Raw genomic sequence first — 22220 nt, forward strand, 5'->3', positions numbered from 1 at the left:
AACATTTTTGCCTGTGACCTAGTGGATCTTGAAATTAACACACCTAATCAACAACTTCACCTCAACTCACCCATTATCTCTCACTTGTCTCTTCCTTTCTGCTAATGATACAATTGACTAAGGCGCTCAGACTCAAATTCTCAGAATCCTATCTGAGATTCCTCTGTCCTTTACCCATCAAATCCATTCAATGATCCTGTTAATTTCACTCAAGTCTTTCAAAACTGCCATTTTCTTTTCAGTCATACACACACACACACACATTTCAGTCATATATATATATATGTATATGACATATATACATAAAAATATATATATATATGTATATGACATATATATATATTTTTTTTAAGATTTTTATTTATTTCTTTATTCAACAGAGAGTGACACAGCGAGAGACAGAACACAAGCAGGGGGAGTGGGAGAGGGAGAAGCAGGCTTCTTGTTGAGCCGGGAGCCCAATGTGGGGTTTGATTCCAGGACCCTGAGACTATAACCTGAGCCAAAAGCAGATGCTTAATGACTGAGCCACCCAGGCACCCCTTTTCGGTCATATATTACAGGGCCATCTCTTGCCATACCTGATCCCAGTGGGCTCAGATCTGCAACTTGCTCCTTAATGTCATTGCTTGAGCTAGTTTTGGTGGTTCGAGTTTTCTTGTTTGAATTCAATTTGTATTCTTGCTGTCCAATTTTCTAACTAAAAGATCTTTCTGGTTATGTCACTTACCTGTTGAAAAATAATAATAAATGCCGCCTGTTGTCTCTAAGACAAGACCAAATCCCTTACTCTGTTATTTAACACCATCTGTAATATGGGCCCTATCCATCCACACAATCTTATTTGTTACCATTTTCCTAACAAAAAGAATCTAACCAGGCTGGCCTACTTAGGTTTTACTCATGCTGTCACCCTTACCTAATGTCCTCTCTAGGTGCTCTCTTTTTACTAAAAATTTATTTTTCCATAACAAATATCTATTTGTTCATTGGCTTGTTAGCAGACTAGTATTTACTCCAATTTTAATGACAATACATTTTCCTTTCAGTAAATTCTCCCTTCTCCTTTCAACACAGTGCTCTAGGACCATTAATCAAGATGTTCTTCCCTTCCTTATCCAAGTAATCAGCCTGAGACCCTAACAAGACCAACCAGATTCTACCCCCGGGAAGTGGAATCTTGAGCATAATGTCAACAGACTTGAGATGGTCGGAACTCACTTATTCCAGTAGAGGTAGCCAGAGAGACCACTGAGCATTTCTCACTTAGATCTCTAGAGTTACTGTGTCTTCTGACTTTTCCTCAATCCTAGTTTCTATACCTTCTGTTGATTCTGTGAGCACTCCCATACCTTCCAGAAAAAGAACTGATTACAGAGGTGATTTCTGTTGCTTGCAAACAAAATCCCTAATTGCCATCATTTGAAGGCCTGACTCAAGCCCCTCCAGCCACACTAAGTCCTTGCCAAGCACCCTAGTTCGCAGTGATCTTTCCCTCAGGAAGCATCTGTAGATTGAAATTAGCATCTGTTCTACTCCTTTGGCATGTCTCAGTCAGTCAGCAAGAGTTCACTGAGCATTAACTATGAAGCTGGTTCTGTGCTATCACATACTTTAAGAAAATCCGTTAACTTTTATAATAATGCTTAATTTTACAAGCAGGCTGTAGGTTCTTCAATATCTGTAACTGTCTCAAACAAACATTTCTTCCTTTGGTGCCTGGAGTGACTAGAAAACACATATTCTTACTGATATAACCTGCCTCTTCCATCAAAGGGAACACCACTACAATATTAGGACTGTAGGTACTAAGTGAATTAGTCAGCAGAAATAACTTGAAACATGAAATATATATCTGAAAAACTTGTCACATCCCTACTTGGTTTCTCACTGGGTAGTTCCAGCACCAAAATTCATCAGTTAGCAGGCTAATTTACAGAAGTTGCAAATGTAATTTCACCTTCTAGTATCTCATACAACCACTTTCCTGAATCACTGTGAAACACTCCCAGGACGTGGGCCAGGCCATCCCTACAAGCAGCCGTCTGCGTCATTCAGGCGTACTGCTACCTACAGCACTGGTAACCTAAGAAGCAGGCAGTACAGTGCATTTATTTAACTTGTAACTCTACATCCTTTAAAAAAAATTTTTTTTTTTAAGATTTACTAATTTATTGGAAAGAGAGAAAGAGAAACTATGCGTGCACGCACAGCAGCATGGGAGGAGGAGCAGAGGGAGAGGGGGAAGTAGGCTCCCCGCAGAGCAGGGAACCCATGCGGGACTCCATCCCAGGACCCTGGGATCATGACCAGAGCCCAAGGCAGATGCTTAACCGACTGAGCCACCCAGGCGCCCCTCTACATCCTATCTTAATTCTAACCAGGGGTAGGGGTGAGGGACTGAGAATTAACATGTATTTGCCTTAACAGAAATGCCGATAACTACCAGGCGGCCATTTGTAGCATCACAGGACTCCTGGCTGTTACTCTATCCATGGGGCAGCCATGGATGTATTAATGCTGTGAGGAAAATGGGTCAGAACATACTGGAAAGTGAGAGGGAGAAGAAAGAAAAGGAAGCATGTACCTTCTTTTCCAGTCGATCAATTAATTTCTGGAGTCTGTTGATCTGGGTCATCCACTGGTTATCTTCTTCTAACAAGCCTTGAGGGGAAAACCATGAGGACAATGTGTTAAAGAGAGGGAACGTTTGAGCATTTCAGAACTTTTCTTTGACCTGGAAGGAAGCGCACAGTGTCACTGACTAGCCACCACCTTCTTAAGAACTGCATTCACATGAGTGCTTTCTGAGTTATTGTGTTCCACAGATCTGCGTGCCCCCATGGGTTCATTTTCGCAAGTCTATGCCTTTGACGTCATTGCCTGCACTGGCCTTTGATCATCAAGGAACAGATCCTGCTGAGCCATTTTTACCACTCCATGAGATGGCTGGTTTTTCTTTTGCAAAAACAGAAAGCATCCATCAATAATTCTAAGCTGACTTCTGTGACAGTGGCAGGAGCCAGGGAAGGAAGTGAGATGTCTGACCACGACAAGGTAGCTGGTGCCTAACCAGAATAAGCATGGGTGCTGTGGTCATGGCATAGCAGTCAGGAATGCAGGATCTGGAAGCTGCTGATCTTGTTCAGATGACTGGACTCCTCTGACCTCAGCTTCCTAATTTTTAAAATGGCAAGAGTATCAGTGGCCACATAGTTATTGTGAGGATTCAATCAAAACATATACATGTGTATATACACACACATGCACACATATATACATGCATACACATGACAGATGTGCAGATGTACATCTGTGTGAACATACACACAAACACACGTCTGTATCTAGCACCAAGTCCTCCTGCTAATATTGTTGCTGTAATGACCTTTTTAATTAAAAAACTTTTTTAAAGTCTTTTTTTATTTTATTCTTGCTTTTTCAAGTAAGCTCTATACCCAGTGTGGGGCTTGAACTCACAACCTGGAGATTATTCAAGGGTGCAAAGGGAAGAGTTGTGGTCTGAGCTCCTGCATAGACATCCTGGCCTCCTTGTGGGTCCTTATGGCAGCTTGGCTCAAAAATGATTTCATAGGCATTTGCTGAAATATTATTGAATATTTCTCGATGGGAGGATGTGATTGAATTCAAACTGTAAAACCTTGTTTTAGCTTTGAATGTTTGGAAGAGAAGACCAAATTATAAAGAGGTTGTACTTTACATAAGAATGCACTTCTTGCTCTCTCTGCATTCTTGGGTGAAACTCCTTGCAAAGCAAATTAGGAGGTGAACCTAAGCAGGAGCGCAGTCACACAGAAGTGGATATAAGAAAAAAAAAATCAGAATAGGGTGCTTTATAACAGAAAACATTGTAACTGTATGAACAAAATTTATGTTTACTTATTAACTTACAAATCAGTCAACACCATTTCCATCCTGGCTTGTTCCTAGAAGAATTTAAGGTGGCTGACACATCAAAATTCCTTAGAAGGATGTTTTGGGTTTTGCTCTGTTTTCTAAAGGGCTAAAGCATGAAGAACAATCTACATTTTGACCTAGGAGCCTAGTATTGTCATTTCCTAACAACACACAGTAGGCTGTATTAGTACTCACGAACTTCCCCTTTCTTCCTGGGATAGAATTCTCTGCCTATAGTCGCTGCCCCTCCATCTCGCAGCACCTCCTACCACGAAAGATGGAGTAGATGTCCTTCCCCACTGCTACTGGGTTCGGCGTGGGACTCATCTGGCCACTGGAGAGTTAGCAGGTAAAATGCACACAGTGGTTTCAAGTGAACCATGTGACGTGGCCTGGCTGTGCTTCTGACACGAGAAGCGAAGCTGAACTCTACTTTCACCAGGGGAGCACACATCCAGCTGAGGTCACCCAAATCACCATCAACCACAGACCCATGAGCGAAAAAAGACAAGTATTTGCAGTGGTAATCACTGAGCTTTTGTGGTTGTCTCACTGTAAAAATGGACTAATAAACCAGATGACCTTGGACAAATTGCTTCTCATCTAGGGAAATAAAGATACCAACATCCATCTTATAAGGTAATAGAATGAAAAAAGACAGTGTTCAAGAAGGCACTTTGAAACCTTTCAAGTACAGTCTGTGTAAATATAGGCTATAGTTAGTACTTTAGTTTACTGAAATATCAGATATTTAAAGATTAATTTGTGTCAAAACAATATGTTCAAGTGATGTTTATATATATGCACACTCATATACATATACACATATGCACGCACACACATGCTTTACAGAAATTACTGATGCTTTGCAACGTGAATTTGTGTACTTCAAATGGATTATTGAAGAAATTATTAAAATAACACAATTAAAATAACCTATAATATTAAGGTTTTAGGCCAATAAATGTCATAATATATTTCATGCTTCAAAAATGCCAGCTATGACTTTAATCCCATCATGAAAGGAAATAAAGATCCTTTTCCTGAGATGGACTTTCTATATGTTTAGGTGGGCTTTAGGGAATCTGGAGCAAATTAGGGTACAAACTAAAGGGCGCCTCCTTTCTTGAATCTGATCGGGACTTCTACAGGTCTCCAGTCCTCGTGCAGAAGGCGACCAAGCTGCTTTCTGCCCTCCCCATCGTTCCTCTGTGCACTGCTGGATGCTGCTGTGGGATGCTGCCAGAAACAACGGGGAGGATCATCACCCTGTTCTTAACACCGTAGGTTCTTTGCCACATGGTTTCAAACTTAGCTGGTATAGGAAAACCATTCCATTACTACTGCTGTTTTACTTGTTTAAAACATATGAAACAACTGGTTTAAAAAATACGTCAACGTGAAAATACAAACTGAGTCAGTTTGGAAGGAGAAAAATGACAAAGCTTCATTACCTGGGCCGCAGGCACTAAACTGAGGGCTTTTAGGGGAGAAGCTGTTGTGTCTCTGGACTCTGCGACTTGATCGCTTTCCAGGCCACTGAATCAACAGGACTTCCGGCTTGGTCGGCCCTTGCCTTGAACAAGAGAGACAACATTTAACCACGGCGTGTTTCTTGCCTGGAGAAACAGATCTTCAACCATCGGTCCAAAGATTTTCTGGTATAGTGAAATGAAAAGTTAGGAGAATTGCTGCTTACCAACATGCTCTAAAGACCCAGAAGATTTGGTTTTATAAATGTATAAATGTGAATCTAAAGGAGAAACTGTGAGCTGTCTATATTCTTTCAAAATTTGAGTAAAAATTGTATATAAATTTGTGACTTACCTATCTTGACCAAACCATCAGTGGAAAAAATGTTTTTGTGTGTGCTGATGTATTTAGTTTGAGAACACCTATGGCGTTCAGTCAGTTTTAAGTTTTTTAAATCAAGGCTATGTATCCATATAATTTTAAAAGTCAAATAATTCTACAAAGCTTATTTTAACAAACAGGAGCTCCTACTCCCCCACCTCCATATCATGCACCATTCCCCTTTCAACAAGTGTTCAGGGAATGCTTTCAACAAGTGTTAATTTGAGTGTTTATCCTCATGTCTATATATAATATGCTTCAATTGCTATCATTTTATTCTTCAGTTTTAAAATGTATCTATTAACTTCCCACTATGAAAAGCTCAGGTCAAGAGTATATACAAGGAAATATTATAAGGAACTTATAGAAAAACTATTCGAAAGAATGGATTCAATTTGGGAAGCAAGTCTTTGGTCTTTCCCTATTCTTCTATCCTGGTTGGAATACACACATGATAGCTGGAATTCCAGCAACCATCTTGCACCACTAGGCAAACATGAGGATGTACTTAATATGTGAAAAAGGAAGGAGGTCTATGATAAATCTGTAGAGCTGTCAGGTGCTTAGGCTGCCACCACCAAGCTCTTTCTTTCCTTCTTTCTTTTTTTAAAAGATGTATTTATTTATTTATTTGACAGAGAGGAAGAGAGAGATCACAAGTAGGCAGAGAGGTAGGCAGAGAGAGAGGGAGGGAAGCAGGCTCCCTGCTGAGCAGAGAGCCCGATGCAGACCTCGATCCCAGGACCCTGAGATCATGACCTGAGCCGAAGGCAGAGGCTTAACCCACTGAGCCACCCAGGAGTCCCCACCAAGCTCTTTCATAAGATATAATAAACCCTTTTGTGTTTAAGCCAATTTTTTCCTGTTACATACACCCAATTCTAATACTAATTCAATCACCCAAAATCTTCCTTTACTATCATTAAGGGAAAATTTCTTTAGCCTCTCTCTAATACTGATTCTCCCCAAACTCCCTTTTAAGCACGATGAGAGGCAATTTTTTCTTTTTAGATAAATGAACAAACTTAATAGCTTTTTATTTTTTTACTATGCTGGTTCTCTTTTTTTTATTATTATTATGTTCAATTATCTAGCTATAGTACATCATTAGATTTTGATACAGTGTTCAAAATTTTGAGATACTGCATATTAAAAAGATACTTTTGGGACACCTTAGTGGCTCAGTCAGTTAAGCATCTTCCTTTGGCTCAGGTCCTGATCTTAGGGTCCTGGGATCGAGTGTCGCTCTGGGCTCCTTGCTCGGGGGGGGGGGGGAGCCTGCTTCTCCCTCTGCCTGCCTCTCCCCCTGTTTGTGCTCTCTCTCTCTCTTTTTCTCTGACAAATAAATAAAACCTTTAAAAAAAAAGAGATACTTTTATTTTATTCTGCTTTATTGGTGGTTTTATGGGGTAAAGAGCTTTACTTTTTAAAATTCCTGCATAATTAATGTACAGTGGTATATTATTTTCAGGTATATAATATAGTGATTCAATAATTCTATGCAGTACTCAGTACTCATCATCATAAGTGTACTCTTAATCTCCTTCACCTATCTCACCTATCCCCTTTGGTAACCATCAGTTTTGTTCTCTATAGTTAAGAGTCTGTGATTTGGGGGCACCTGGATGGTCAGTCAATTAAGAGACAGCCTTCAGCTCAGGTCATGATCTCAGGGTTCTGGAATCAAGCCCCATATGGGGCTCCCTGCTCAACAGGGAGCCTGCTTCTCTCTCACCTCCCCACTTGTGCTCTCTCTATCTCTCTCTCAAATAAATAAAATCTCAAAAAAAAAAAAAGTCTGTAATTTGTCTTTTTTATTTTTTAAATTCCACATGAGTGAACTCCTATGGCATCTGTCTTTCTCTTACTGACATTTCACTTAGCATTATGCTCTCCAGATCCATGTTGCTGCAAATGGCAAGATTTCATTCTTCTTTATGGATGAATAATATTCCACTGTATGTATATGTGTGTGTGTGTGTGTACACTTCTTTATCCACTCATCTATCCATGGATACTTGGGTTTCATATTTTGGCTATTATAAGTAATACTGCAATAATCACAGGGGTGCATATATCTTCTCAAATTAGTGTTTTCATATTCCTTGGTTAAATACCCAGGAGTGGAATTACTGCATCTTATGGTAATTCCATTTTTAATTTTTTGAGGAACCTCCATACTGGTTTCCACAGTGACTGCACCAGTTTGCATTTCCACCAACAGTGCACGAGGGTTTCTTTTCCTCCACATTCTTGCCAATGCTTGTTTCTTGTGTTTTTGACTTTAGTCATGACAGGAGTGAGTTGATATCTCAGTTTAATTCTGATTTTCATTTCACTGATGGTTAGTGAGTTGACCATCTTTTCATGTGTCTGTTGGCCACCTATATGTCTTCTTTGGAGAAACATCTGTTCTTATCTTCTGCCCATTTTTAATTGGATTATTTATTCCTTTGGTGTTGAGTTTTATGCATTCTGTATATTCTTTATATATTTTGGATATTAACCCTTTGTCAAATATATTATTTGCAAATATCTCCTCCCAATCAGTAGGTTGTCATTTTGTTTTTTTTTGATTATTCCCTTTGCTGTGCAGAGGCTTATAATCTCACTTGATTATGGTGAATAATTTTTTAAAATATATTGGTGGATTCAATTTGTTAATGTGTTGTTGAGGAATTTTGCATCTGTGTTCTTCAGAGATATTGGCTTATAGTTCTCTTTTATTCTCTTTCATTGTAGTGTCATTATCTGGCTTTGATATCAGGGTAATGCTGGCATCACAGAATGAATTTGGAAGCTTTCCTTTCTCTACTATTTTTTGGAATAGTTTGGGAATAGATATTAATGATTCTTTAAATGTTTGGTAAAATTTACATGTGAAGCCATCTGGTCTTGGACTTTTGTTTTTGGGGAGTTTTTAATTATTGATTCAATTTCATTGCTGGTAATTGGTCCGTCAAATTTTCCATTTCTTTCTGATTCAGTTTTGGGAGGTTATATGTTTCTAGGAATTTATCCATTTATTCTAGATTGCACAATTTGTTGTCATATAATTTTTCATAATATTCTCTAATAATCCATGATATTGGTCGGTATTTCTCCTCTTTCGTTTCTGATTTTGAGTCTTATATTTATAAGACTTATATTTATAAGTCTGCCTAAAAGTTTATTAATTTTGTTAATCTTTTCAAAGAACCAATTCCTGGCGTTATTGATCTTTTTGGTTTGTTTTTGTTTTTAGTTTCTATTTCATGTATTTCGGCTCTTATCTTTATTTTCTTTCTTTCTACTGGTTTAGGGTTTTATTTATTCTTCCTTTTCTGGCTCCTTTAGTTGTAAGGTTAGTTTATTTGAGATTTTTCTGGCTTCTTGAGGTGGACTCAGCGGGGAGTCTGCTTCTCCCTCTGATCCTCCCCCCTCCTCTTATGCTTTCTCTCTCACTCTCTCTCAAATATATAAGATCTTTAAAAAAAAAAAAAAAAAAAGAAAGTTCTAGGTCTTAATTAAGCCCGAATGACTGTTAAAAAATTACAAAATTAAGCCCCTCTGGTTTTAAAATCCAAATGTTATAGGGGTTCATCTTCCCTATGTGAATCCCTTGTGTCTGTGTCTGGGGGCTCCTAGAGGGTGCCCTTTTCCCTTCTCCATGTTTGCAGTGTCCATCCCTCCCAGAGACAGTCTTGTGGGTCTGTTTGGCTTGTGCCTACATCTCCACCCTTCCTACCATTTTCAATGTGGCCTCTTCCTACATGTAGATGTTGAGAGTCTGTTCTGCTGACCTTCTGGTCATTTTCTGGGTTATTTACATTGATGTGGGTATTATTTAGGTATATCCATAGAACAGTGTGAGCCTAGGATCCTCCTACTGTGCCATCTTCTCCAGAAGTCAGAGTAGAGAGAGTTAGGTTGCAAATCATGTTCTCTTCAAATTTTGAAAAGGCTGTTTGATTGCATGCTAGTTTCCAGTGTCATTATTGAAAAAATCTAGTGTTTTCTTTGTTCTTTGTATTTGAAATAGTTTTTCTGTCTAGAAGATTTTAGACACTTCTTTTTGTCTTTAGTATTCTGAAATTTCAAAATGCCATGCCTTGGTGTCAGATTTTATGATTTACTGTAATAGGCTCTTGGTCTGTTTTATCAACGGAAACTCAGGTCCTTGTTCTGAGAATTATTTCTTAAAAAATTTCTTTTTTTCCTCTTTCTGGAATTACTACTTTCAAATATTGGGCTTTTTGGACTATCCTATAGTTTTATTTATTTATTTTCTTTCCTATTTTTCATCTCTGTGGAAACATCATCATACTTTTATCACCAAATCTTGCTCACAGGTTATTTCTGCAAACATAATTTCCAAGAGCTCTTTATGTGCTTTGAATATTATTATTTTTAAAACAACATCCTGTCCTTAATTCATAAATGCAATATTTTCTCTGCTTTCTCTGGGTACTGATTTTTTTTTTCTTTTTTGGAAGCTTTCTTCTGCTCTCTGGATTAATTGTTTCTCCTAAGTTTCTTTTCTTGTATTTGACATGTTCTCTTGGTTGTCCTTTCCTATTTCAGAGGAAGGAAACAGGGATGATTGGAGAGAGAGAGAGAGAGAGAGAGAGAGAGTGTGTGTGTGTGTGTGTGGTGGGGGAGCTGCAGAGATTGCCAACTTGCAGGCCCCACTGTAGGGTGGCCTGACTTGGCCTATTCATTAGGGCACACCAGCTCTTGGTACTTAGTCTTTCTCTTGGGCTGATGAGATCCCACAGAAAAGTGAGAGAAGAATCTCCCAACTAGAGTGTATAAGTCCAGTTGTCAGGACTCTGGGAGTACAGCATGCTGAGTGACTTTCAAATCTCACTGTTCAGTATGGAGACTTTCACTTAATGCCTGTGTTTTAGTATTGTGTCCTGACTGCTACACCGCAAGCTGTGTATCTGTTCCCCTTCTCCAGAAAGCATTCTAGGCTTCCTCAGAGACTGAGGAAAGACACTTCCCCAGTGTTGGATGGAGCTTTCAGCAATATGTTAGCCCCACCTTCACCCCCACTGTGCATGGGGAAACCAATTCATGAGCCTGAGATTTGTGACACCAATTACATTGCATCTTGGCTTCATACACTGTCTGTGTTTTGTCCTTCTCAGAGCTCCAACATCAGTCACTACTACCTTCATTTTCTTTCCATATTCCAAGTTTCTACCCCTTTGGTTCATCTATCCTTATCTTTGCACCTTTATGACTCCTTGTTGTCCAGGCTCTGTTAATGTCTTCTTTGAAAGTTTTAGGGAGGAAGGAAAAGAAATCATATGTTTACTCTCCAGTCTTTAACTAGACCACCCTATGAATTCTCCTTTGACATTTAAAAAAGATCAACTTGCTTGCAGCTCTAGTGGTCAGAAGGACAGGTGACTAGAGCAGTTCTCCTTTACGTTCAAGCTAAAGGAATGTAGACTCAAGTTTTATAACCACCTGCAAGCAAAATTAAAGCCTTCTCTTCCTTGTATAATAGACAACCATCAAAAGGAGAAAAATAACTTCTAAACCTAGAAGGAATTAGTCATTTCTCTGGATAAAGAAGAACTATGGAAAATAGAGTAAAATTTCAGATTCCATTATAAAAAGAAATTCACATATAATTAAACTGTGTTCCCAGAATTCTGGTTTGTGAAGGAAAGAGGCTTATGTAAGAGGACAGGGGCCTCTCGAGGGAAGCTCCAGTATAACGTGATGATTATTCTTGTCATTGGCTATTAGGTACTTTCAGAAGACATGAAATTAAAGTGGCTCTCATTTAGCCAGTATGCCAGGACAGATACAAAGACTGTTGTAGAACACCATCTGAAAAATATCACCACTGTGGCATTCCAGCTGTATGCATCCCTTCTCTCTGAAATTGCCATTTTCACATGAATAGACACAGACAGTCTGCCCGAAACTGCATGCCTAAATCATTACTGCAGGATGAATGATAATCTGCAATTCCTCCCTGGGGTGATAGCTAGAATAGATGACTTCTCAAAATTTGCTAAAATCCAATGAAGTTTTGTATCCTGAGGGTTCATAAATATTAAGCCTCAAAGTAATACTGATGCTTAAGGGGAAGCAAATTATTATAACCCTGGAATTTTTAAGGCTATCTACAGGTTGCAATTGTTGACTATGCAGAGCATTGTGGACTCTTCCTTTACAAAAAAATGGGTGAGTTTTGGGGTACATTGATTTGACCTCTTCTCTCTGACCTTGTTCTAACTCATCTCAAATCTTTACTATATACTGTTCTGAGACTAATTTCCCTTAAAACTTGTTTTCATTCTATTTCTCCTTTATTCACAATCATCAAGACAATCTCTGATCATATGAAATCAAAATGCATCTGTTGAGCTTTTAGACTTGCTGACCTCAGCTGCCAGAAGGGTTGTTCTCACCATCCTAGGCCCTCATCCATCGCTGTTCTATATAGCTCCCTTTTCCTGGGATTCCCTTTCATTCAGTTTCATATATTTAACATGAAGTTGTACCAGGTACAGGGAAAGAAGGAAAAGCCCCTTTCATTTAGAAACTCAAAGTCTCGGGGTACCTGGGTGGTTCAGTGGGTTAAAGCCTCTGCCTTCGGCTCAGATCATGATCTCAAGGACTGAGTTTATAGGTAAGTCTAAGTAGACAGTACTGAGGAAGCTCACAGTGTTGGAGTGGAAAGTATAAAGTCCTACTCTGAGAGGAGTGTTGTCCAAGCAGTGACCACACAAATGAGGAAGAGTCAGCCAGAAGGAAGAAGATGGGTACTATGGTGTGGGCAAGGAAACCCCATCCATCCAGGGAGAATATCCTCTACCTTTATTTATTATTTTTTTAAAAGATTTTATTTATTTGACCGAGAGAGATCACAAGTAGGCAGAGAGGCAGGCAGAGAGAGGGGAGGAAGCAGGCTCCTTGCGGAGCAGAAAGCCCGACACGGGGCTCGACCCCAGAACGTTGGGATCATGACCTGAGCCAAAAGCAGAGGATTCAACCCACTGAGCCACCTAGGCACCCCTATCCTCTACCTTTAAATCTATCCTAAAGATCCCATTCGAGTCTTATCTCCTCTGAGGCTTATTTACTGGTCTCTTGTCTAATACCATGGGAAAAGCATAGCCATCTTTCCTGTCCTGTTTTTTCTCCATTGGTGAGGACCCCTGGGGCTCTCCTAACTTTGGTTTCTTGTGGCCACCTGATTGCTAGATGGAGTAGGGAGAGGAAACACAGTACTTTTAAGCATGAGCCCAATTCCCATTCTTCAGGCAGGGTCACTAGACACTTCAAGTTGGATCTATGGGCACCAACCCCTAGCAGAACCTAGTTTTTTATTTATTTTTTAATGAAAACCTCCCTGAGAAGAGTATCATGGATTTGGGGTAAGATCTGGGCATCCCTAGGTACCTTAGTCAAAGACCATAAGTTACATCAGACTCGTAATAGTTCTCATTCCTCCAAGCTCTGTTTGAGCTGGAAGCCTAGAAATAAAATACTCATTAGTCCTCCAGTGTCTTCCACTTTCATCAAGTTCTGCATTATCACACGCCTTCTCATCAAACACAGCTGCTGTGCAGCTGTCGGCAGTTTTCACAGGAGGCCAGGCTAGCCTGTGGCCTGACACGGACAGCAGCTATCCGTCGTATATTCACTATATGGCGGTGAATGCAGAACTCAAGCTTGCAGGAGAGGAATACAGAAAAAACCCGAAGTGCAGGTGAGGAAAGGAAGCACAGTGCTTTTACAGGCCTCCTCTCAGGTGACAAATAATTGATTCTGAAAAGGGAGAATCCACGTCACATCAAGAAAATCTAAACAAAACAGAGAAATCAACTGCATTTTCCTATGCAAAACACAAAATCAATTTCATTGTGTCTCAAGATGTTGAGTTATCTTCTGCTCAAACTTGAGGCAAAGGGTTGTTGCTTTTCTAAAGCTATCTGTTATGCCTGCCATTTGATACAGAATCACTCAAGGCACTGAAAATAAGTTTATAATGTAAAAATGCGGCCCAGATCCATTGCACAGTGCAGACCCATGTTCATCAGCTGCACGAGCTCATTAGATTTGAGATTAGAGGTTTTTTTGTTAGAATTTGCTGGTGATCACTCATTTTGACGTTGTAAACACATGTTTGAAAATCCCACTGTTTTTCTGAGATGTCCTAATAATTACGTATCCGTTAGTTTGCTTGGAAAAATTGGCCCTACTGAGCAGTTTATTATCAGTCTGTTCAAAAAAGTTCCTGTGTGGTTCTCTCTAATTTAAAATGCAAAAGTTAGATGGTCATATGTGTAGGTTTGAAGTAACACATGCAAAAAATGTTGCATAAGCCAGAGTTTTGCCAAGCCTTTCTCTAGCTTGCAAGGTGTAAACAATGGCAACTCAAGAAAGTAAGTAGCAACTGTTGGTTAGAATAATTTTTTTTTTTTTAAAGATTTTATTTATTTATTTGACAGAGAGAAATCACAAGTAGTCGGAGAGGCAGGCAGAGAGAGAGAGACGGAAGCAGGCTCCCTGCTGAGCAGAGAGCCCGATGCGGGACTCGATCCCAGGACCCTGAGATCATGACCTGAGCCGAAGGCAGCGGCCCAACCCACCGAGCCACCCAGGCGCCCGGTTAGAATAATTTTGATGTCTGCTTTACACAGTTCTAATTCAGGTTCCTCTTTAGCATTAACACCCTTATTTATATAGCCCTTATAATAGCATTACTTACCCTCTCGGTGATATTAATTGGTGGTCTTGAATTTTGACATCTTTCCCTACCATTCACTTTTTATTTCCTTAAATAAATAGGCTGATTCTATGTCCAAGTCTCTAGGTACATCCCGGGTCACTTTGCCTCTAAGTCTCTACCATTTCCACATTTTCACATAATACTCATTTGCAAGATGAGCCCAAATATTGCCAGGAGATGCCATGAATTTGTTTTTCTTCTCTCTATCTGCAATCTTTTACTCTTCCTAAATCCTTGGCACCTTATTTCCCCTTCTGTATGATATGTATCACTTCGCATCTTACGTCATGGTTTTACTCTTCATGTCTTAGTAGACTTTAGCCTGCTGAAGAGTCAGGACTATGTAAAATGTATCTGTGTTTTAAAGTCTTCTCCAAGGTGCCTCGTTAGCGCAGTAGGTAGTGCGTCAGTCTCATAAAGTCTTCTCCACCTACTAAATTTGCAATTTAAATTTGAATAAATGATGGACAGTTAAAATAAAATGGCTGTTTTTAGAGGCAAATACAAGGCGAGCACCCAAAGGAGGTTCCTGTTATTCTCTTTAAACTTATTAATTCTCATTTTTAGTTTTCACTAGCTTAATCGTGATGCCCATCAACTCTTCTTTCATCATTGCTAAAGAGATATATGAAAATATTTAACTTGCCTTTCTTGACGGGTTTGTTCCTCAGTAGTTTCCATGGCACATTCCAGAGAATTCTGGAGAGACTGCAGCTGATTCAAGGTCTCCTTCAATAAAAATCGAGTTACAAATTGTTCCAAATTAGAGGCCTCTTGGTAGTCCTAAGGATGAGAGCAAAGGTGTAAGGAAGAATATCCAGGAATGCTTTTCCCCATGTACCCCTCAATTTCAGAATAATCTTCGAGGAGAAACCAGGGACAGAAGACATGTTGACTGTGGAGGTGGGGGCAGTGCTCTACCCGCCCACCAGAAGTTGAATATCAGAGCGGCAGAGGTAACAGGAGTATCTAGCTCATCTCCCAGTGTACCTGCCTCAATGTTAGGAAAAAGGAAAAAACCTACTGGAATTATGGAACAGACATTTGTAGAAAAGGAAAAGAATATTATCTGGTGAAGAAGGTTGGTAAGTGATTAACTCAGAGTCTGTTCTGTGCTTCATTTAAGTAATGATGCCATTGTTTATTTCTTCTGTTATCAACTAAATATAGTCACGTTTCAGCAATTGGCTTAGTTCCTTCTTGATATATTTATTATGCCTGCTTTGTATTATACTGAAGCCAAAGAAAATTATATGTATCCCTAATTCAGAAAACGTTAAGCATGGAATATTTAAACAGTTTACTAAATCTGCTTCTGTCCCTCCCTCAGGAACTTACCTGAGCCTCATTTGCATCAGACTCAGCCACAAAAGCACCAGGGCTTCAAACAGCCCCAAGTCTACCAGTGATCATCGCAAACACCATAGCTATACTTGCTGAGTTTAATCTCAGGAGACAGGTGGGTTGTGCATGGTGCTACGCTGTTCTTGTCTTCTACAGTCTCAGAGAGAACCAATTAAAAAAAGAAAAGCAGGCTAGCATGGAAGAAGTGTCAGAGCACTCATTCAGGTCATGAGACCAGCCAGCCAAACCTGATTTTCCAGAGTATTGGGTGGGGATGATAAATACGAGTTCAGCTAAGAAACACATTGATCTAGCTCTGTCCCTAAATGATTTTTTTTCATGGATGAAAATATAAAACCAACGGAATAACAGTGACAAGATAATGCTGGAGGTTATGATATGCTGGGGAATCTCAGGTCATGGTTGTAAACCCAGAAAATGAAGATGTAATTATTTAATCTTTCTGGGTCCTAGTTTTCTCATTTACAAATCAGACAATAACTCTGGCATACAGTCCAACTCAAAAATTTACTGTGTTTCTACCAAGCCTAAATTAGGACATAATGGATCGTGGCCTATTGACAGAAATCACTTTGGGATTTTTCTTCTGGTGCCCCAATCACCTAATGCCATAGAAATCCTCCTTTTGTTTCTACCTTGAAATCATGAAATGTTTCGATCATCAGTTTAAGTCCATTTTCGTAGATGAACACAGGGAGTTCTCTTATCTATTATATCTAATGATCTGATTTAAACTTAAAATTTTAATGCCTTGAAACTCCACCTAAGAAACTAACTACAAGCTGAAATGTTAGATGCTTAAAATAACCTAAGGATTTCTGTGAGTTAATTCAAGGTAAACATAACCAAATATTTAATTTCATCAAATAGCTTGCTACTTAATAGCAATAAAAACTTCAAAAAATTATTCCTCAGTGTGTTTTTAAATTGAGGAAAGCTTTCTTTTTTTTTTTTTTTTTTTTAAAGATTGTATTTATTTATTTGACAGAGAGAAATCATGAGTAGGCAGAGAGGCAGGCAGAGAGAGGGGGGAAAAAGACTCCCTGCCGAGCAGAGAGCCAGATGCGAGGCTGGATCCCAGGACCTCGGGATCATGACTTGAGCCAAAGGCAGAGGCTTTAACCCACTGAACCACCCAGACACCCGAGGAAAGCTTTCTTTTGAAAAGAAAATGTGTGACAGAAAAAATGGTGTGCTTGACTTTTTTCCCAGCCATTCGCATTTGTGAAAGCATATTTTTAAAATAAAATTTATTAAAAAAAATAAAAATATAAAATGTGTTAAAATGTCAAGACAACATATTAGTGTAGTCAGAGATGATGCTAATTACTTTTGCATCTCGGTATACCCTGTGACTACAGAGAATGATAAAATTTTACACCTATTTGTAGAGGGCCTGAAAGTAAAGAAAGCATATATTCACCGAATATTCTCACATTAGCCTCACTCTTTTCTCAGTTAAATGTTAAGTATTTGTCACATCAGGACTAAAGAACTAATTGCTTATCATCGCAATTAGATTTTAGCTTCCTAGACTCAAAGGTCATGCCTTATATTTCTGTGTGTCTCATGGTGCCCATATCAGATGTGCACTCAATACTTGATTGCAGAGAAACTTCTAAGTCTAAAAATGTAACTGGCTTGACTATTGTGGTCTTATATATCAAGATTTCGGTGATGCCAACGTTCGATATTTAAGGACAGTTAAAATCCAACAGTCGACGACTCCGTGGCGGCAAATTGTTCTTCCACCAAAACTTCTCTCTACTCTGATAGGACTTTGCCATGCTCGTTAGTGATTCTTCAGATAATGTTAAAAGATGGCACAGCCAGCTAGTACACTGGATAGAATCACTGATGCTTGGATGGACACTGAGAGGGGTGGCAGGCGGGATTAAGGTTTTGCGGCATTCAGTTTTTGGAGTCAACATGAAGATGGGCTGTTACATGTTACTTCTTGATCCTAAGGAGAAAAAAGAGCTTGTTTTCTAATGTTCCTGTTCACCCTTCCAGACTCTGCTCATGGCACTGTCTCTGTACTGCCTCTCCTTTTCTTGAGCCACCATTTTGCTTCATAGGATTAAGCACATACGTCTTTTCCCTTCTCTGTGCTTCCAGCCAGCGTGCATAATTTATTATTGTACATTGTAATCTGCTGTCTACTTGCCCATCTCCTTCATCCTAGGCCAACTCTTTTAAGATAGGAAATATATCTTGTAATCATCTCTGCCTCCAGAAAGCCCAGAACAAAGCCTAGCTCTGTAAACAGAGTAGCTGCCCCATAAATGCTTAAAGGGTATGTGAGCTGCAGGTGTGAGGAGGGTAAATTCAGGCACCAGAGGGCGCGTCTGAGCTCCAGAAACTGCTTTTGCCTCCCCGCCAGACACCAGCTGCTTCCCTCTGCCCGAGCCCTTGCTGAAGGCAGACACTGTTGTCCAGCTTGCCTGGTCATGTGGGCTCTGCAATAAATGGAAATAAAGCTTTGTTCTTAACAGACTGTTTGTCCTCATTTCATTTTCTGGACCATTTGTTAGTCTTCTTCCCTTTCCTTAATCTGAATCCCAAGGTTTAGGACTGCAGACCCAGGTGGCATGAATCCAATCTTCCTTCCCTCCTTCCCTTTTCTCAGATGTGCAGCAGATGTTCCTTTGGAAGGCAGTGGCAAAAGAAGCAGATGGAAAATTAAATAGATAACAAGCTGGAAAATGTCAAAGCATGGCCCTTTCTATTCTCAACGAATGTGTTGGTTCTGCAGGTACAAAAAGGGATCTTTGCATGCTGAACTCCCTAAAGGCCTAAAACACATGTTCCTGCAAGCAAAATCTAGAATTTGAGAGACTGGCAGAAAGAACATCCACTGGTCTACTAAAGCAGTAAAAAACAAAACAAAACAAAACAACACAGTACCTGATATCCAGATTCTGCCACTTTTTTCAGAAACAGTTTAATCCCTTAATGTCCATTAAAAAGGGTATGGGCAAATGAAGACTAATAATATATTCCTCAGATCACAATAACGTTCATTCCTATCATTGATAATTGTCAGTTAAATTAATCTTTATGTGAAAATTGTTGACTAGCATTAATATTTCTGTTTGCGCCTTTGGAAAGACCTAGTGTGAACATTTCGATCTGCTTATTTCTTTTGTATGGAGCTGGAACAGGGTGAGGATTCATCCAAGTAAAAACCCCACCATTAGAAGCAGAGCCCTTTGAAAGTCAGGTTTCTTAGGACCCTGCCTGTGCATCCTAACTGTCAGATCATTTCCCAAAAAGCAAGCTCCTGCCCATCTGCGTAATGGAAGAGTGGCAATCCCGACTATTAACCCACTATGAATCATCTGAGTTAATTAGGAAAATCAGAGCATCAGTCTTCCCTGTTTGTATTTGCCCTACTTGAAAATTAATCAAGTCTGTGACATCCAGTCTCAGCGTCTTCTTGTTTATGAGCTCAGATGCAGTCGCATTTAGTAGGGGGTATTGCTTCTGACCTCTATTCCATCTAAGCCCCTGCAGCTTTCCCTTTTCCTCTGTGAGGCAGCTGTGCTGGCTTTTACAACAGAAGAAAATTCACTTTTACAAAGATAAGGTTATTTTCCCCTACTTTTCCCCAAACTGTTACTTTTTAAAAATAATAACTGCCTTTCACTGCTTTATCTATGTCCTATTTCTAGTAAACTTTCTTAGACTTTTATTTTAAATGACCTTTCTTTTAAGTTGGGAGAATACTATATCAAATTAAACCATTAAAAAAATAAAGAACTGGTCCTTAATTCACTCTTAAGAATGGACTGAGGTTAATTACAGATAAGTAGTTAGAAATTTTAGATAGCAGTTCAAGAAATTAAGATATTTTCACGCTGCAGATTCCCAAGGATTACAGGAATTACAGATTTTCAGGTCAGTGAAAGAGGAAACAAGGCTCTAGTTCTGGAATAAAATGTTATTAAACTACCAATAAATTGAAATAATTTTTTAAAAAGATTTCATTTATTCATTTGCGAGAGAGACAGCAAGAGAGGGAACACAAACAGGGGAAGGGAGAGAGGGAGAGGGAGAAGCCGGCTTCCCCTGAGCAGGGAGCCCAACGCGAGGCCTGATCCTAGGGCCCTGGGATCATGACCTGAGTCGAAAGCAGATGCTTAACAACTGAGTCACCCAGGTGGCCCCTTTTTATTTCACTTTCAGATTTTAAATTGAAATAATTTCTAAGCCCTATGTTGAGACATTCTGTAGTTTGAAATCAGAAAATACTTTAGAGAGGGGTTTAGAGAGGTGTTCTATCTTTAGAGAGGGGTTCTATCCTTTAAGAACTTTCCATTGACAAACTCCACTGTAGGGACCTCATCCTGCATTTATCAAAGACTGATTTCATGTAGGTTTTTTTCCCCCCTCTGGCTGCACTTACTGCTCTGTTTCATAAAAGGAGACTCTAACAAGAACATATGGCCCCTTGAATGTCTTTGCCTAAAGAATACTCCCATTCTGTTCAGAACTAATCTTCAAACAAGTGGAAAATTGGCAAAAAACCCCAAACAAACAAACAAACAAAAAAACCTGAATTTGAATGTGGAAATATAAACAGAGCAAGTCCAAATTTGAGGGCTAATAGCTAACAGATGAAGATCTGGGTTCCATTTATCACATCTAATAACACAATGTGGTGATTAAGAATCTGCGCTTGAAGACAGAGACACAAGTTACACATATATTCTAATCAGTGTTTATGCCACTCAATAGCAATGTGAGCTTGGAGAACTTTTGAACCTAAGTCCTCGTTTCTCTAACTATACATAAGAACAGTGGGAATCTCATAAACTTGTGAGGAATGAATGAAATACAGCCTGTAAAGCACATGGTATGATGTCTACCTTATAGTTTCCAATAAATATTCATCATTGCTATCAGCCCACTGGAGGAAGAATATTACAAAATGTAATGAACAGATAATTGGCTCAAATTTCACAAGGCTTGAATGTTGTGGTAACAGTTCACTTCAGAATTTTGCTAGTATAAATATATGCTGGTATTCAGTGTGTAGCAGGCTCTTCACAAATATTAAATTTCTGGAGTTCCTTCTATATATATTTTATTTTTAAAAAAGATTTATTTACTTATTTATGTGTTTGAGAGCAAGTGAGTGTGCATGGGCAGAGGGAGAGGAATAGAGAAACTCAAGAAGACTCTTTGCTAAGCAGGAAGCTCCATGTGGGGCTCGATCTCACCACCTTGAGGATTAGACCTGAGCTGAAACCAAAGTTGGACACTAAACCAACTGTGGCACCCAGGTGCTCCTTTATATATTTTGTATTGCACATTTCCTACCTTGCTTCTTCAGAAAGGTATAACTATTACACACATATTTCTTACTATACTGAAGCTGTGACCCATGGGATTCAGACCCATTGAGAAGGTCAGTTAAAAATGTGTTCAAGTGCAAAACTAATTAAAAAGTGTTTCTGGGGCGCCTGGGTGGCTCAGTGGGTTAAGCCGCTGCCTTCGGCTCAGGTCATGATCTCAGGGTCCTGGGATCGAGTCCCGCATCGGGCTCTCTGCTCGGCAGGGAGCCTGGTTCCTTCTCTCTCTCTCTGCCTGCCTCTCAGTGTACTTGTAATTTCTCTCTGTCAAATAAATAAATAAAATCTTTAAAAAAAAAAAAGTGTTTCTATTCTTGTTTCTCAGCAAAGGTAGTACAGGAAGCCCAATTTATACATCTCAACTACTTCTTCCCTTCCCCTTTATTGCCTCTGCATCCTACAAGCCATAACCTCTTCCATGGTATTTCATTTTCCAGAACCTTCTCAAAATTCCTTCTCAGTCTTTAATTTCATTTTTATTTCCTTTTGCTCTTTTGTCTCCCAGATCTTCATATTTATATTGGCTAAGATTTCTTCCTTCTCCTCAAGCCACTGTAAATTCTGGTTTTATTCATCTAGACCCATTCCCTTATTCTGCATCACAGAAGTGTAGAAACTAGAAAAAGATAGTAACAGGAGGATTTGGGGAAGATGGCCATGTGGGGGGCATAGCTTTTGAAACTCCTGGAATCCTCTCATAGACAGACAAAACAGATAAAAACAGCAAAAGATCCCCACAGATAATAAATGCAACAAAACTAGATTTCAAGGTAACATTATGAAACTCAAATTACAAGTGGATAAGAACTGAATCACTGACAGCCACAAGATCTGCACTGGATGGCATCACCGGATGTATGGGAAAAAACAAAGGGAAGTAGTGGGATATATGACAGACCTGAAGACAATAGAATTCCAAAACAGCCAACAAATATTCACTAGAAAGCACAACTGGCTAACTGGAGAACATCAGCTAAACCCGGAAA

At 39.4% G+C, this 22220-nt stretch overlaps 1 protein-coding gene across 1 annotated transcript in view; it reads right to left on the minus strand.

Annotated features, from left to right (window-relative positions):
* Positions 1 to 22220, minus strand: part of NECAB1 (N-terminal EF-hand calcium binding protein 1) — a 218656-nt gene that overhangs the window by 53491 nt on the left and 142945 nt on the right. The window contains exons 6-8 of the mRNA XM_059166058.1: positions 15159 to 15295; positions 5373 to 5494; positions 2588 to 2664 (exon numbers count right to left, since the gene is read on the minus strand). Coding sequence (XP_059022041.1) covers positions 2588 to 2664; positions 5373 to 5494; positions 15159 to 15295 — 336 coding nt within the window. The remainder of the gene's footprint in view (positions 1 to 2587; positions 2665 to 5372; positions 5495 to 15158; positions 15296 to 22220) is intronic.

Source organism: Mustela lutreola, chromosome 3 (assembly GCF_030435805.1).
Source record: "Mustela lutreola isolate mMusLut2 chromosome 3, mMusLut2.pri, whole genome shotgun sequence".
Lineage (NCBI taxonomy): Eukaryota > Metazoa > Chordata > Mammalia > Carnivora > Mustelidae > Mustela > Mustela lutreola.